This window comes from Staurois parvus, unplaced genomic scaffold (genome assembly GCF_062004578.1).
Source record: "Staurois parvus isolate SC_StPar_1 unplaced genomic scaffold, SC_StPar_1.0 ptg001051l, whole genome shotgun sequence".
Classification (NCBI taxonomy): domain Eukaryota; kingdom Metazoa; phylum Chordata; class Amphibia; order Anura; family Ranidae; genus Staurois; species Staurois parvus.
In genome coordinates, this window is record NW_028318847.1 from 545,561 (window position 1) to 564,176 (window position 18,616).

The 18,616-nt window shown below is 45.5% G+C and overlaps 1 protein-coding gene across 1 annotated transcript in view; it reads left to right on the top strand.

Annotated features, from left to right (window-relative positions):
- The first annotated feature begins 7,205 nt into the window (after positions 1-7,205).
- The window catches only part of RCE1 (Ras converting CAAX endopeptidase 1), a 32,823-nt gene continuing 21,412 nt past the window's right edge, over positions 7,206-18,616 (top strand). Inside the window, exons 1-2 of the mRNA XM_089658024.1 lie at positions 7,206-7,333; positions 7,533-7,635. Coding sequence (XP_089514150.1) covers positions 7,212-7,333; positions 7,533-7,635 — 225 coding nt within the window. The 5' untranslated portion in view covers positions 7,206-7,211. The remainder of the gene's footprint in view (positions 7,334-7,532; positions 7,636-18,616) is intronic.

Here is an 18,616-nt window from a genome sequence, read left to right on the forward strand (position 1 = left end):
TAATAAATTATATTGTTTATCCCATATCTGAAGTCTGCGTTTCCCTGCGTCAGTCACACATCTCTGGTCATACCTGGGAGCCCTGACACCCAAACTATCTTGCCACTGCTCCCCATGTAGTCTTGGCATCTGGGGGGCTCCATGTGACTATCTTTTCCCTTGTAAATCAAAAGTTATATGTATAGCCTGTTGTCATCTCACAGGTCTTATACAACTTGTCCCCATATCTGGCACGCTTGCTGGGGAGAAATTGTTTAAATGCAAGGCGGCCAGAAAAATTCATGAGGGACTTGTCAACACAGATGTTTTGCTGGAGAGTATAGATATCTGCAAATTTTTGGTTAAGGTGATTTATGAGGGGCCGAATTTTGTGGAGCCGGTCAAATTCAGGGTCACACCGAGGACGACAGAGTGTGTTGTCATTGAAATACATAAAACACATTATACTCTCATATCTATGCCTGGCCATGGCAGCAGAGAACACAGGCATATGATGAATCGGGACTGTGGACCAATACAACCACAATTAATTTTTTTTAGTAATGCTCATATTGAGAGTTAGGCCCAAAAAAACTTTATATTCAGAAACCGTAATGGGTTTCCATGCGAATGGTCTGGCAAGGTTTGAATTTGGGTTGGCGGCGATAAACTGTTGTGCATATAAATTGCTTTGATCCACAATCAATGCATACACATCTTCCTTGAAAAGCAGCTCCAAAAAAAACAAGGGGGGTATTTAAATTTGCTGTTTCCACCTGAATTCCAGGTTGGGCAGTGAATGGGGGAAGTATGGGTGCTGCAGAATTTGTGGGCTGCCAATCGGGATTTGCAAGCACATCCGGAAGGATACTAGGGGCTCTACGGGTCTGTGTGCAAATTCTTGGTGGCTGCTACTTTTGCTCGCCACTGCAGCAGCTTGTACTGCACTTATGGGACTCGCCATGTCACCAAGTGATACTGCAGTGCTGGTATGTGAAAGACCAGGATGTACTAGGCCGCTGGTGCTTGTCAGTTCACCAAAAGGTAGAGTGGTACTAGTACTGGCAGTCTGCTGCATATGAGAGTCATCATGCGATTGTAACATCTCAGCAACCTGGGAATGGGGTCAGGTACAACTGATCTTATCAGGGACCTCTTCTCCATCGTCTGAGCTATCTGTCAGGGTGCCGCTGCTGTCTACAGGTTCGTATTCTGAGGCTGATTGTGTCAGGGAGTCTTCCCCTTCGTTCTCACCTGACATGCTCAGAATCCTGTAGGCCTCTTCACTAGAGTACCTTTCCATTGACATTTTGGCCACTAAATTTATAGGTACCTAGTGCGACTCACGGGAAAAAGAGCGCCTGGCTGTCAGGGACTGCTTGAACTGCTGCAAAAAAAATTACCTGCAAATGCTAACAGAGATCAGGCCTGATTCTGCGAACACTGTGGTTTTTTGTGCAAAGTGTCAAGTGACAGTGACCAACTGACACTGCACTTGCTGGGAGATGAGGGGGGGTAAGCATAGGGGCTAAACGCAGCTGCTGGCAGGTTCTGGGGCTGATCCCGCTAACGCTGCGTTTTTGGGACACTATACTAATATGAACGCTGGTATAGTGTTGATCTGATCAAAGATATTGATCTGTTCAGACACTATACTAGCAATGAAGGATAATTGTGTATGTGAGCGTGTTCCTGGCAATCAAGGGGTTAAATGTGATTACTGGTGTACTGATGGGCAATCTGACGCTATCTTGGAGGGGCGCTGACGCTATCTGAAGTCACCGGTGACACTAATACAGTGATCAGCAAAACAATCTGTACACTGTACTAATGACACTGGTGACAGGGCAGTGAAGGGGTTAACTGGGGGTGGGGCAATCAAGGGGTTAAATGTGACCTAAAAGTGTTCTAACTGTAAAAGTGTGCTGCTTTTACTCACTGTGTCCTGATTCTTCTCTCTCTGGGATGGAATGTGCCCAGAGAGAGAAGATTGCATAAACACAGGTACAGAAAGGTCCCTGATAGGAGAGGCTTCAATCATCCAATTTAGTCCAACCATCACTGGCCTAAGTCGGATGACTGATCCCCTGGGGATCAAATCACGGCACTTGCGGGTCGGCAGGGGCGTGCATACCCCCCTGGCCCGTGAATACCACAGAAGTGCAAATCACGTATATATGGGTGATTTTCCACAACCGTGCCGCCCTGTAGCAGTATTTCTGCTATAGGGCGGTCGGGAAGCAGTTAATTTCAGTTATAAAATTTTGCAAATAAGTACATTTTCTTCTTCACTGATTTGCTCTGATGTGGCTGCACTGATGAGGCTGCATTGATAAGGTGCAACTGATAGGCAGCACTGATGGACACGAATTATCTGCACTGATGATCAGTGCCCTGATTATCAGTGTAAATGCGTGCTGTCAGGATTGACGGTTATCAGCTCTCCTTTCCTCAGTGACACAGCGGGAGTCTATGGACGCCCTCCCAGAATCAGATGGCCGCATTGTAGCCGTCTTTCAGCTATAGCAGTCGGAAAATGGTAATATGTGATCAGCAAAACAATAAATAAATAAACAGGAGTTACAATGATTTTAGGTTGGCCATATACTATACAATCTGATTTTACATTCCTCTTTAGATCTACCATAAACTGTGTAGTGCTGAGGCCTGTCGGATTTGATACAAATGGAATGGATTGTACAGATGTCATATTGGATAGTTGTGGTCAATGTAAAGCCGATTTTCAGATTTGATTATATAGTGTATCGTAACTACCTAATACAGCTCAGTGAACTGGATAGACAGCTAACCTACCAAACATCTCTGCACTGTATTGCTCAGGCAAACTTCCCTATACTCCATCCTTATAAAGACACCTTTCTTAACATCAGCTCCGCATTGAGCGCCGAGCGTCCAGCTTTCGAAAACTGTGACATATGACAAACACCACAACAACCAATCAGAGTGCAGCTTTGTACATCCCCCTGACAATAGCCAGCCCATTGCACCAGAAAAGAGGCTTAGCGTAAGAACCAATTAGAATACATTATTTTTATCCAATCCCTCTTCAAGCATCGTCAGCCTGTTCCCTCAGCCAATGAAAATACAGCAAGTGCTTTCATTTGGCCAATGGCTCTGTGATTCAAAACTCGGTGGGCCGTTCCAGGAAGAAGGAGCCGGTAATGCATAAAATACGGCATCTTCTGCTTCCCTGTAGACGTGCCCGCCTCCTACTAGCTGCCCGGCAGTGCTTGTTGTTGAGTGCCTGCTGTGTGGGGGACACACATAGTAGGAAGAGCAGAGTTGTCAGTACAATTCACAGTCATACCTGACTACCCTTCAGTAACATTTAGCTTAGCTACATAACTGAGTGAAGCGGACGATGCTCATGGAGGCATTTACATTACAGAACAGGCTGGAAAAGAGTTGTAACCTCTTGCCTACCAGGCACTTATACCCCCTTTCTGCCCAGGCCAATTTTCAGCGCTGTTGCACTTTAAATGACAATTACATGGTTATGCAACACTGTAATCATTTGAAATTTTAGTAATTGTTTTCACACAGAGCTTTCTTTTGGTGGTATCTAATCACCACTGGGGTTTTTATTTTTTGCACTATAAACAAAAATGAGCAAAAAATCTGAAAAAAGTTTTTCTTTGTTTCTATGATAAAATTTTGGAGAGGTAATTTTTCTCCTTCACTGATGTTCATTGATGAGGCTGCACTGATAGGCAGCACTGATGAACACTGATAGGCAGCACCGAAGGGCACTGATGAGGTGGCATGGATAGGCTCCACTGATGATGTGGCACTGATGATGCTGCACTGATATGCAGCAATGATGGGCACTGATGGTCGATGACAGGCGGCACAGATGGACGCAACTGCTGGACAGCAGTGATAGGTGGAACTCATGGGCACTGATGGGCATTGATAGGTGGCACTACTGGGCACTGATGGGTGCAACTGCTGGGTGGCACTGCTGAGCAGCACTGATGGGTGGCACTGATAAGCACTGGTGGGTGGCACTGATGATCACCTGATTATCAGTGCAGATGTTCTCTGTGACAGTGTGAGGAAAGTGCTGCCCATAACCGGCAACTGTACTTACTTTGTGATCTGCTGTGTCATTGGACACAGCTGATCATGTGGTAAAAGATTTGCCTTTTACAAAATCATGTGATCAGCGATCACTGACAGCGCCCGGTGTGCGCCGCGGGGGGTGTGTTCTGGGAGGACGTCATATGACTCCCTCCCAGAACTGGACAACTGCACTGTAGCCATCATTTGGCTATAGCACGGTTGTAAAGTGGTTAAAGCAGACCTTCATCCACAATTATTACATGTCATTATTCAACAGCCCCCCACTCCCTGTTATACTTTTAAGGGCTCGTTCACACTTGTGGCCCAGCGTTGGTAAAATTCTGTGGTTTAGCTGTGTTTTTAAATTCACCTGATCACTCCTCCTTTAGTTGGCGGGAATTAAACCTCCTGTCATTTTCAGCAGGCAAAGTGCCCACCGAATACGAGCCATTCAAGTGAACAGGGCCGCTCTGCAAGCACTCCACAATCGTGTGCAATGCATGCGGATGCGGCGCAAAAGTGCAGGGTTCAAGGGGTTAAAGCAGGCTTCCTCATTATTTGTCATATTCTTTCTGAAAAGTGATCCAAATGCAGAGCACTCTTCAGGGACCAAAGCTAAAGTGAATGAACCCTAATTTTCTTTTTTTTCATACCAAATCTCTTTTTCAGCAAGAGCTTGCTTCTACCTACCCAGTCCGAGCCTAGGCGCAAATTACTTTGCGATTGGCCTGCCCCCCTCCGTTGCCTTCTGGGATACATGGCTCATGTCAAGGACCATCTCTGCCAGCTGTTGGATATTGCACATGTTCAGTAAGAGGGCTGGCTGTGAATGGTCAGGAATTCACAGGCAGCTCCCCAATCCAAAAGGGCAGCATGGGAACAAAAACAGTGGCCTATAGGTTCTAGTAAAGACACCACTGGGCGTCTGGGGCTGGTAAATATGTGATTTTTAGGAGTCAGTAGTACTTCTAGTTTCTAAATTTTAACTTCATTGTCAGTGAAGTTCATCTCCTAAGCTGATTTTTTTTGTGCTCTACAGCTTTAGTGACATCACTTACCTGTAGTGAAGTATGTCCCACATCATGCAGGCAGCTGGATCCTGAAGAAATATTCTCTGCAGGGATGTCCTGTCCTCTTCCTTTAGCTGATCTTCCAGCTTACAGGGGGTTAAAGTGGTTCTAAAGCCTAAACATTTTTTACCTTAATGCAAGTGTCTCCAAGGGTCTCCAAAGCCAGATGCGGCCCTTTGTCTGCCTATATCTGGCCCTTGGGGCACTATTCCTCCCATTGATACCAGCAATGAACAGCAATGAGGCCCTCTTCCTCCCAATAACGGTGCATTATTCCTTCCCCTAATACCAACGATGGAGCACTAAACTTCCCATTATAGCAATGATGGGGCATTGTTTACTCATCTTGACACCAGGGCATTTTCTACTCACACTGACAGATCGTTCCTCCTATAGTCTGAAGAACAATGGTCCTTTGTTTGGAAAGTTTGGAGACCCCTGCCTTAATGAATTCCCTGCAAATGTGGTGAAATGTTTAGGTAGCAGTATACTCACTCACCACTCTTATGAAGCGCCCTCTAGTGATAAGCTTTGTTGTTTTGGTAGTTAGAGGCTGGGTAACACCCTGGGATGAGTCAGTCTGGGAGTGACGTGGAGTGAGTTCACCTCAGGACAGGCTGGGAGGCTCTACAAGTCAGGGCTTCGGCAGCCCTCCCACCCTTTCAGAAACTGCAAGGACTTTCTGGAAGAGGAGGGGAGGAGGCCCTGATCTGCATGTTTAAGGGAACTTGGCCAATCCCCATGCAGGAGGCCAGGCATGGTGGCTAAGGGCAACCTTTAAATGTAGCAGAGCCTGTGTAGCAGGGGAGTTATTGCTGGAGTCGGGTGGAAAATGGACTGGTGTGTGGAGCCTGGGAGGGGCCCCAGGGAGGAGAGCCTATCTACAGGCAGGATACTGCAAAGAAGGATCTCCACGGCCCAAAGCCTCCTTGGGAGGACATCCTGTGTAGCAGGGAAAGAGCCAGACCAGCCTAAGGCCTGAAAGTGGCTACCAACCCATCAAGCTGACAAGACAGTGTGAGTACTTCTACACCCCCTGGGCCAGACAAAGGGAGACGGTGGTCAGGTGCAAGGCCCAACTAGTTTTCATCTGAGACCACTTAATTGTTAACTCTTGGAATCCCTTGCCCAGGGATACCCTCAGTGCAGCTGGGTGAAGAGGAAGGTTCATCTGGGGTTTGAGAAGGTACATCAAGGGAACTTCAGTGTTCCTTAAAGAGACAGTGCTGTTTTCCTGATCTATATTTTTTTGCCCCATATACAGTTTGCTGAGAAGTTTGTCTTCAAGTTTGCAGCTCCTTGGGCATCCTATATACCCCTAGACCACATCCAAGTTGTTTACCCCTCAATACACAAAAACAACTAAAAAACAGCTCAAAGACAGTCTTATTGATTTTGTGTGTAAAGATGTAGAAAATGCATGTTGACTGGCTGTGCAGAGCTTAGGGGGACCCAAACAAATCCAGTGGCTCCTACAGGGGTAGTGCTACACATACTTGAACCTTCTCGCTTTGTGGCTTCCTACAGTGCACACCAAGTAGAGGAGCCAGAAGCACTGTCAGGGGACCCTAGAAGAGGATAATTGGGGCCACACTTATGTTTATTTAAAAAAAAAATAACTTTACAATCACTTTCATAGCTTTGGGTTGCTCACGTTCACAGCACATTAATTCCGTGAAAAATCACTGCATTCAGCAGACAACATTCAGAAGCTGCTGTTCTGCATCTCTTGAAAAGTGATCCTCATCCATCATGGATTGCTTTTCAGAGGGAGGTACACTGCAGCCTGTGTGAACCTAGCTTTTAACAGGATAGAAAAATGCCAGAATTTCTTATCTCTTTATTTGTTCCAGGTCAAAGACTCAGATAGCACTGAGGTTAATGCATCAGCATGACAAAAAACTAACATTCTCAAAGCAGAGGTACTCAATAGTATAATAGCAGGCCCCAAATGCTCTCAAAACAGTCACTTTAAAAGGATCTGCCCCTAGTGGCCAGCAGGGAAGAGCAAGGAACATCCCCTATCTAAAGGGATGCCGAGGATGCCTGCTTTCATCTATCACAGGAGCTGTGGCAGCCATGTCTGAGGATCATGAAGGGGATCCAGGCTCTGGGCTGTGCAGGGTGTCTGTACTCTGCTGTCTGACACTGGCATGTTCATATGTAGGCAGCTTGTATGTATGGAAGAGCGACCTGCCCAGGTATGGCTGTAGGAGGACTGGTGGGGTAACAATATGGAGACCATAGAGGGTAGAGAGATTAGCCTGCAGACAGAAAGTGGACTACAGGAAACTAGATACTTGTCAGGGAAGTGATACTGAGACGAAACTTTCCCTGGATTCCAGGCTGGGATGTGACTGATGAACTGTCCACTCATATATGTTTCTATTCTCCATACAGAGATCACCCTGCTGTCATCAAGAGGAGGTTTACCAGCGTACTGATTGTATCCTCATTATCTCCGTTATTCCTGTCGGTATGGAAGGAGTTAACTGGCATCAAGGTATGTAAAAGCCCAAACCAAAATCTGTGTCCCCAAAAACGTTTATTGTTCCTCACTATGACAGCTGGATGTCAGGACCCTCTGTCTGAAGAAGGCAGCAGTAAGCTCTGTAGTATATTAGCCTGGGTCATTTTACTTGTTTTGCCCCTCTTTTGCTACAGCTTGCTACACTTTTATGTTGATTCCAAAATTTTACTTTACACAAGTCTTAGCTTACATATCTGGTGTTGGTCAATAGGGATGAGCTCAGATGTGTTCAGACATGAATCCGAACCTGCATGGGCTATCCTGCCAGGAAGCTGTCATTGTGAACATCCAATCCTAAGCGGCCGAGGCATTCCCAGCCCTGCAACTGGATCTCAGAAAATCAGAATATTACATGCAATCAATAAAACAAGGACTGCACATAGAACAATATCGGACCTCTGAAAAGTATAAGCATGCATATATACTCGGTACTTGGTTTGGGCCCCTTTTGCAGCAATTACTGCCTCAATGCAGTGTGGCATGGAAGCTATCAGCCTGTGGCACTGCTGAGGTGTTATGGAAGATCAGGATGCTTCAATAGCGGCCTTCAGCTCTTCTGCATTGTTCGGTCTCATGTCTCTCATCTTTCTCTTGGCAATGCCCCCTATGGGGTTCAGGTCAGGTGAGTTTGCTGGCCAATCAAGCACAGTAATCCCACGGTCATTGACCCAGGTTTTGGTGCTTTTGGCAGTGTGGGCAGGTGCCAAGTCCTGCTAGAAAATGAAGTCAGCATCTCCATAAAGCTTGTCTGTGGAAGGAAGCATGAAGTGCTCCAAAATCTCCTGGTAGATGGCTGCGTTGACCCTGGATGAAGCATGGCTCCCCAAATCAACACAGACTGTGGAAACTTCACACAGGACTTCAAGCATCTTTCAGTGTGTGCCTTTCCATTCTTCCTCCATACTCTGGGTCCTTGGTTTCCAAATGAGATGCAAAAGTTGCTCTCATCAGAAAAGAGGACTTTGGACCACTGAGCAACAGACCAGGTCTGTTTTTCTTTAGCTCAGGTAAGATGCTTCTGACGTTGTTTGTTGTTCAGGAGCGGCTTGACAAGAGGAATACAACATTTGAAGCCCATGTCCAGGATCCGTCTGTGTGTGGTGGCTCTTGATGCACTGACTCCAGCCTCAGTCCACTCCTTGTGAAAGTCAAACCAAAATCTGTGTCCCCAAAAACGTTTATTGTTCCTCACTATGACAGCTGGATGTCAGGACCCTCTGTCTGAAGAAGGCAGCAGTAAGCTCTGTAGTATATTAGCCTGGGTCATTTTACTTGTTTTGCCCCTCTTTTGCTACAGCTTGCTACACTTTTATGTTGATTCCAAAATTTTACTTTACACAAGTCTTAGCTTACATATCTGGTGTTGGTCAATAGGGATGAGCTCGGATGTGTTCAGACATGAATCCGAACCTGCATGGGCTATCCTGCCAGGAAGCTGTCATTGTGAACATCCAATCCTAAGCGGCCGAGGCATTCCCAGCCCTGCAACTGGATCTCAGAAAATCAGAATATTACATGCAATCAATAAAACAAGGACTGCACATAGAACAATATCGGACCTCTGAAAAGTATAAGCATGCATATATACTCGGTACTTGGTTTGGGCCCCTTTTGCAGCAATTACTGCCTCAATGCAGTGTGGCATGGAAGCTATCAGCCTGTGGCACTGCTGAGGTGTTATGGAAGATCAGGATGCTTCAATAGCGGCCTTCAGCTCTTCTGCATTGTTCGGTCTCATGTCTCTCATCTTTCTCTTGGCAATGCCCCCTATGGGGTTCAGGTCAGGTGAGTTTGCTGGCCAATCAAGCACAGTAATCCCACGGTCATTGACCCAGGTTTTGGTGCTTTTGGCAGTGTGGGCAGGTGCCAAGTCCTGCTAGAAAATGAAGTCAGCATCTCCATAAAGCTCGTCTGTGGAAGGAAGCATGAAGTGCTCCAAAATCTCCTGGTAGATGGCTGCGTTGACCCTGGATGAAGCATGGCTCCCCAAATCAACACAGACTGTGGAAACTTCACACAGGACTTCAAGCATCTTTCAGTGTGTGCCTTTCCATTCTTCCTCCATACTCTGGGTCCTTGGTTTCCAAATGAGATGCAAAAGTTGCTCTCATCAGAAAAGAGGACTTTGGACCACTGAGCAACAGACCAGGTCTGTTTTTCTTTAGCTCAGGTAAGATGCTTCTGACGTTGTTTGTTGTTCAGGAGCGGCTTGACAAGAGGAATACAACATTTGAAGCCCATATCCAGGATCCGTCTGTGTGTGGTGGCTCTTGATGCACTGACTCCAGCCTCAGTCCACTCCTTGTGAAAGTCCCTAACACTTTTGAATGGCCTTTTCCTGACAATCCTTTCCAGGCTGAGGTCATCCGTGCTGCTTGTGCACCTTTTTCTTCCACACTTTTCCCTTCCACATTTTTTTCTATTAATGTGCTTTGATACAGCACTTAGGGAACATCCAACTTCTTTTGCAATTACCTTTTGAGGCTTTCCCTCCTTATGGAGGGTGTCAATGATAGTTTTCTGTACAACTGTCAGGTCAGCATGATTGTGATTCCTACTGAACCAGACTGAGAGACCATTTAAAGGCTCAGGAACCCTTTGCAGGTGTTATGGCTTAATTAGCTGATTAGAGTGAGACACTTTGAGCCTAGAATATTGCACCTTTTCACAATATTCTAATTTTCTGAGATTGTGGATTTCGGTTTTCATGAGCTGTAAGCCATAATCATCACAATTATGACAAATCACGACTTGCACTATCTTGCTTTGCATGTAATAAGTCTATCTCATGTATTAGTTTCACCTTTTAAGTTGCATTACTGAAATAAATGAACTTTTGCCCGATATTCAAATTTTTTGAGTTTCACCTGTATACAAGTGATGTTTAGATATGCGGCTGCAGAGCAGGCAATGCCGCTTAGGATTGGCTGTCTGTAGTGTAAGCTTCCTAGCGGGATAGCTCATGTGGGTTCAGACTTGAGTCCGCTCACGTTTGAGCTCATCCCTGTTAGTGAGGGCTAACACACCTCTAACAACCAGAATAAATATCCTTTTATTTTAGGCTGAATCTGTGCTATTTATTTTGTATCTGTATGCATAGTTTGGGGACATAAGGACATAAGGCTCCATCTAATCAGATCTGAATGAAAGCTCCATGTTAGTCTATGGGGAAGCTTATATAAAGGGATGTGCATCCATTTAGGTTCAATTTCCTCCAAGCCTGTCTAGGTCCAAAAAAAAATAAAATGGAAAAGGTCTGTGCCCTTTTCCAATTTTTTTCAACATAGATGTGACTTATCTGAGGTATCGTTTTACATCTGCCTGCCCAAAGGCCTAACATTGGTCTGTTAAGCTCCAGGAAGGCAAAACTGAAAAGTAACATCTGTACCACTCAGCTCTGATTTTGCAGAGGATCAATTCACAGATGGCTCCATCCATTGTCTTTGCATGTGGAACAAACCCCCACATAATATTTCCATTCAAAAGGCGCATTGCACTGCTCATTGCCCCTTCAATTAAAAGAGAAGTATGGACAAAGCATTTTTGGCCAAGCTTCTCTTCTGGCCCTCAGTAGCGCACTTACTTTTGCTTTCCTGTGACCCAGAGTCAGCTAATAGCAGGCTATTGCCTGCTTTCAGCTGATGTAGCAGAGCCACTCCAGGCTCTGGAAGGATCCTGACCATGTTTTCAGGATCCACCCAGCTGCCTGATTGACAGCCGGCTCTGGGTCTCAGCACTTTGCTAAGATCCAATGCCAGCTGGGCCCACCTCACTCTCCAGTCCCATGCTCCAGTAAGCTCTCGAGGGGCAGCACAGAGAGCAGGAACTGACAGTCGCTGCTATCCAGTCAGAGCTGCCTGAGAACTGAGCGATCACCGGTCATATGATCACTCTTTCTCGTGCTTATAGCCGGTGGTGGACAGCTCCAGCATTGGACTGATGTTGTAGCATGAAGGTGGGTATGTATGTTTTTTGTTTTATCCCATACTTCTATATCTAACTCCAACCCTTTTTTTCATTTTGGATAGAGTAGGGGAGGGTAAGCGTTTGTTCACACCTCTGCGGATGAGTTCTGCATATAAGGCAGCCCATTCATTTTAGTATGCTGTCCTATCCACAGAAACAAAGGGAAAGGCTAGGGGACTAGCCCCCCTTTTTTTTTTTTTTCTTTTTTTTTAACCACTTGCCTACCGGGCACTTATACCCCCTTATTTACCAGGCCAATTTTCAGCTTTCAGCGCTGCCGCACTTTGACAATTGCGCGGTCATGCAACATTGTACCCATATGAAATTTTGATCATTTTTTTCTCACAAATAGAGCTTTCTTTTGGTGGTATTTAATCGCCACTGGGCACTTTACTTTTTACGCTATAAATAAAAAAAAGTGCAAAAAATTTGAAAAAAAAAAGTTTCTTTGTTTCTATTATAAAATTTTTCAAACAGGTATTTTTTCTCCTTCACTGATGTGCGTTGATGAGGCAGCACTGATGGGCACTGATAGGCAGCACTAAAGGGCACTGATAGGCAGTACTAATGAGGTGTCACGGATAGGCGGCACTAATATGCAGCACTGATAGGCGGCACTAATATGCAGCACTGATAGGCGGCACTGATAGGTGACACTGATGATGGGTACTGATAGACGGCACTGACTAGCATCACTGCTGGGCACTGACTGGCGGCACTGACTGGCACAACCCCTGGGCACTGACTGGTGGCACTGACTGGCAGCACTGGTGGGCTGCACTGGTGGGCGGCACTGGTGGGTAGCACTGGTGGGTGGGCACAGGTGGGTGGCACTGGTGGGCACAGGTGGGTGGGCACGGGTGGGTGGCACTTCTGGGCACAGGTGGGTGGCACTTCTGGGCACAGGTGTGTGACACTGCAGAGTGGCACAGGTGGGTGCACTGCTGGGCACAGGTGGGTGCACTGCTGGGCACAGGTGGGTGATCTGCTGGGCACAGGTGGGCGAAGCTAGTGGGCGCACTGCTGGGCACAGGTGGGCAGAACTTGCGGGTGGCACTGCTGGGCACTGATCATCAGGGCACTGATCATCAGTGCCCTGATGATCGGTGCTGATCCCCGCTCTGACAACTGCCAGTTCTCGGCAGTACTTTCCTCACGATCTGACAGCGTGAGGAAAGTGCAGCCGAGAACCGGCACTTGCATTTCCCTCTGATCAGCGTGTCATTGGACACCGCTGATCACGTGGTAAAAGGCCGCTGTGTTTGCCCTTTACCACATCACGTGATCAGCTGTGTCACGGAGATCGCCGGGTGCGCGCCCCCTGGGACGCGCAGGAGAGCACGTTCTGGGAGGACGTCATATGACGTCCACTCAGAACTGGCCGGCTATCTGCGGTCGGCAACTAGTTAAATCGCATTACATCACCATGATGACAATGGGGGTTTCTGGTTTTGCCATCATTGTTGATTGTCATAGTTGTTCCTTTATGGGTGCGTATGTGTTTAATGCAATGAAATGTTTTATCTTTGTTTGTATATAAAAAGTGGTAAACTGTAACTTGCTGAAACCATGCAATGAGTATATTATTATAATACAGGATTTATATAGCACCAACAGATTACACAGCACTTTACAAAATGAAGGTAAACATTAAAGTTACAATACAATTTGGCACAAGAGGAAACAGAGGGCTCTGCTCATTAGAGATTACAATCTAAGAGGAAGGGTTGAGTGATACAGCAGTTAATAGCTGTGGGGGATGAGCTGATGGAGGAACTAAAAGGCAGTTTACTAGTTAGAAACAGGATAGGTTTCTTTAAAGAGAGAGGTTTTCAGGGATCGTCTAGGTGCATAGATTAGGAGATAGCCGGGCAGATTGGGATAGGGAGTTCCATAGGATGGGAGAAGTCCTGGAGGCGAGCATGGGAGGAGGTGACACGGGAACTAGCGAGCAGAAGGTCTTGGGAGGATCGAAGACAGCAGTGTGAATGATATGTTGATACCAGGTTGGTGATGTAGCTGGGGGCAGAGTTGTGGATGGCTTTGTAAGTTGTTAGTATTTTGAATTTTATTCGTTGGTCGAGTGAGAGCCAGTGGAGTGATTGGCAGAGAGGGGTAGCAGACACTGAATGGTTGGTAAGGTGGATGAGCCTGGCAGCAACATTCATGATGTACTGGAGGGGGGATAGCCTATGTAAAGATAAGCCAATGAGGGATTTGCAGTAGTCGAGACGAGAGATAACCAGGGAGTGAATTAGGAGCTTTGTGGTATCATTGGTTAAAAAGGGGCGTATTCTGGAGATGTTGAGGCGGCATGATTTGGACAGGAATTGGATGTGGGCCTGAAAGGATAGTTCAGAATCCAGGGTTACCCCTAGCACCCTTGAATGCTGGGATGGGTTGATAGTTGTGCTATTGAACTTGACTGAGAAATCAGGGGAACAGGCACATGGGGGAGGAAATATTATGAGCTCCGTTTTGGATAGATTGAGTTTTAGGAAGTGGTGTGATATCAAGTCTGATATGTCTGTTAGTAAATCAGTGATACACAATGAAACTGATAGGGTGAGCTGAGGAGTATAGAGATAGATTTGTGTGTCATCCACATAGAAATGGTATTGGAAACCATGGGAAGCTATCAGCTGACTCAAGAAAGAAGTGTAGATCGAGAATAGGAGAGGTTCAAGCACAGAACCTTGGGGGACCCTGACGGTAAGAGGAGTAGAAGAGGAGGAAGTAGAGCTGTAAGTGAAACTGATGGTGCGGTGAGATAGGTAAGATTCGAACCAACGGAGAGTATAGTCACGGAGGCCAAGTAAATCGAGTTTTTTGAGGTGGAGGGTGTGGTCAACTGTGTCAAAGGCAGCTGAGAGGTCCAAGAGTAAGAGTACGGGATAGTGACCTTTTGGTTTTAGCTGTTAGTAAGTCATTTGTGAATTGTAGGAGAGCAGTTTCTGTGGAGCATTGTGGGCGTATATCACAGCTGTTTGTAATAGAGAATATCCAGGTCTTATAAAACTGAATGCTAAAGAGAAGAGAAGAGATGAGCTTGGGTGTCCTCCAAACTCATCTCTAACCCAAACTTCTCATTTTATGTATTCTAGTGAGCAAGTTGGGTTATTCCCCCAACCAACAGCTACTGTGGCCCGGCCTGACCCTCAGTTCATTGGAGAACAAAAAAAGCAGGAGCGATGAGTTTGGAGGACCCCCAAGCTCATCTCTACTCAAGATACACTTTGGTGTATGCTACGCAAGTACACTGCAACATCTGTCCACATTGATGCTGCTGGTCTTTTTTCTGTCAGTGGCTTCACAAGTCAGGGCCCTCAATCTACAGGTGAAACTCGAAAAATTTGAATATTGTGCAAAAGTTCATTTATTTCAGTAATGCAACTTAAAATGTGAAACTAATATATGAGACTCATTACATGCAAAGCAAGATAGTTCAAGCCGTGATTTGTCATAAGTATGATGATTATGGCTTACAGCTCATGAAAACCCCAAATCCACAATTTCAGAAAATGAGAATATTACATGCAATCAATAAAACAAGGATTGTACATAGAACAATATCAGACCTCTGAAAAGTATAAGCATGCATATGTACTCAGTACTTGGTTTGGGCCCCTTTTGCAGCAATTACTGCCTCAATGCGGCGTGGCATGGAAGCTATCAGCCTGTGGCACTGCTGAGGTGTTATGGAAGACCAGGATGCTTCAATAGCAGCCTTCAGCTCTTCTGCATTGTTCGGTCTCATGTCTCATCTTTCTCTTGGCAATGCCCCATAGATTTTCTATGGGGTTCAGGTCAGGCGAGTTTGCTTGCCAATCAAGCACAGTAATCCCACAGTCATTGAACCAGGTTTTTGTGCCTTTGGAAGTGTGGGCAGGTGCCAAGTCCTGCTGGAAAATGAAGTCAGCATCCCCATAAAGCTCGTCTATGGAAGGAAGCATGAAGTGCTCCAAAATCTCCTGGTAGACGGCTGCGTTGACCCTGGACTTAATGAAGCACAGTGGACCAACACCAGCAGATGATATGGCTCCCCAAATCAACACAGACTGTGGAAACTTCACACTGGAATTCAAGCATCTTGCAGTGTGTGCCTCTTCATTCTTCCTCCATAGTCTGGGTCCTTGGTTTCCAAATGAGATGCAAAAGTTGCTCTCATCAGAAAAGAGGACTTTGGACCACTGAGCAACAGACCAGGTCTGTTTTTCTTTAGCTCAGGTAAGACGCTTCTGACATTGTTTGTTGTTCAGGAGCGGCTTGACAAGAGGAATACGACATTTGAAGCCCATGTCCAGGATCTGTCTGTGTGTTGTGGCTCTTGATGCACTGACTCCAGCCTCAGTCCACTCCTTGTGAAAGTCCCTAACACTTTTGAATTGCCTTTTCCTGACAATCCTCTCCAGGCCGAGGTCATCCCTGCTGCTTGTGCACCTTTTTCTTCCACACTTTTCTCTTCCACATAACATTCTATTAATGTGCTTTGATACAGCACTTTGGGAACATCCAGCTTCTTTTGCAATTACCTTTTTGAGGCTTTCCCTCCTTATGGAGGGTGTCAATGATGGTTTTCTGCACAACTGTCAGGTCAGCAGTCTTTCCCATGATTGTGATTCCTACTGAACCAGACTGAGAGACCATTTAAAGGCTCAGGAACCCTTTGCAGGTGTTATGGCTTAATTAGCTGATTAGACTGGGACACTTTGAGCCGAGAATATTGCACTTTTTCACAATATTCTAATTTTCTGAGACTGTGGATTTGAGGTTTTCATGAGCTGTAAGTCATAATCATCACAATTATGACAAATCATGGCTTGAACTATCTTGCTTTGCATGTAATGAGTCTATCTCATGTATTAGTTTCACCTTTTAAGTTGCATTACTGAAATAAATGAACTTTTGCACCATATTCTAATTTTTCGAGTTTCACCTGTATGTGTCTGCTTAAAGACAGCTTGTACTGAGAAATAGAGGAACTGCAATTTGCAGACCCCCTGAAAATGCTAGCCGTCTCTGGCATCAATGCTTTAGGATATTAACCTGGAACAAGCATGCAGATCAGGAAAGTTGATATGAAATCGGAACTCCTGATCTGCATACTTGTTACCAGGCAGTGACATAAAAGGTAATGAAGCCATTGAAAATCCTGAACTAATTTTTTCAGAAGAATAGGCAGTAGCAGGCTCCATACTCCATCTCTAAAGGTCAATACAGAAATCTCTAAAACAGGATTTTTCAACCTGAGGAGAATTGCCCAGGGGTTCTGCCACATCAGTCGCAGGCGGCTGATGGGTAGATCGCATCACCATATTTACCCTGCATGCAGAGCTGCGCTGGGATTCCCGTTATAGCACGCTATTCCCCTCCGGCACCTCTTCCCCTCCTGTCCATCCCAGTTTCTTGTTTGTGACATTACCAGGGATGAATGAGGGGTCGGCAGGGGACAGCATGCTACAACAGGGCTGCCAGCAGCTTCTTAGCACAGCTCTGCATGAAAACAAAACTACCGCTGCATGCCCTGCTGGTGCTCCACACGCAATGTGCCCTGCTTCTTCCCCCCCATGTAACACACCCTGCTGCGAGCCCACATTTAATGTGACTTGCTGGTACCCCCTGTGCTCTGCCCTGCTGACTCCTGTACACTTCTTATCTCAAGATCGACTCATAATTACACCAATGTTCTGTGAGCTGTAAATCTGAACATTATTTCAGGGGTTCCCTGAGATACTATTTGTGAGAAACCGTGCTGTAACTGCTCCAGTCGGAATAAATGATCAGGAAAGAAGTTGTGTGGTTTGCAATCATGTGATCTTCATTAGAGTCTAGCATGATGATCACATGCAGGCTTGAGATTTTCATACAAGCCCTTCATCCTGCAGATTTTCAGATGGAAGATAGTAGTGCACCTCAGTATTATGCTGTAATTTTTTGTTACAGTTACAGTTTTAAAAAGATTGCACAAAAAAATAAAATTTTTCCAGCCTGTAAAAAGAGACCTGAGAAGGGCATTTCTTTAAAAAAAAGAAGTATGGTCAAAGCCTTTTTTGGCCATACTTCTTTTCTGGGTCACTAGAGTACAGTTTCTTTTGCTCTCCTGCGACCCAGATTCCCCAGTGGCTTTAGCCCACTGTCATAGAGTCTTTGTCAAATTAACCAACACATTTTGACACTGCTAAATTTAGTTTGGGCACCTATGTGTAAATGACCTTTGGTCATGAAAGGGTTTTCTGTGAACCAATGTAGTTGAAAGAGAACCAGTCAGGAGAGGGCATTTGTAAGAATCTAATTTTTTTTTAGTCTAAGTCCATGTTTTCTTTCACTTTAAATAGTTTGATTGGGCCAAGCTGGCTCAAATTAACTATTTCCATTACTAAGCCATTCTGCCACTGTCGGCACTGTATCATACTGTAGCAGCATCAGCTACATACAGTATGCAGCATCATGTTCCAGCAGCATCACAGGCAACTAACCATCCACTGTCAGAATAGAATCAAGTTGGACTGGGCGTTCTCAGTCATTCAGGGGAAGCGTTGAATTTTTCTGAATGAATGCAAGGCTTCCCCTGATTGGCCAAGCTGGAAATTGTGATGTCATCTGCCCACTTGTCCACGTTGGCCAATCAGTGGAAACTTTGTACTCATTCATAAAAATGCAAGGTCTCCTTTTTGAGTGGTCGAGAAGCCTTTAGCCTAACACGATTTTGTTCTGACAGCAGACTGGAAGACTGTGATACTGCTCGAAAATAGTGCTGCATACTGTATGGAGCTGATGCTAGTAGGCTACGGTGGTACAGCGCTAACAATGGCAGAAAAACTTAACTATGGAAATAGTTTGTTTGGTCCAGCATGGCCCAAACGAACTGTTTAAAATGATAGGAAACATATACTTAGGCTTTAAAGCTGAACTCCAGTTATGATTCTGTTGCCTAATTAACATAATTAGTCTGGCTGAAAAAAGACAAAAGTCCATCCAGTTCAACCAT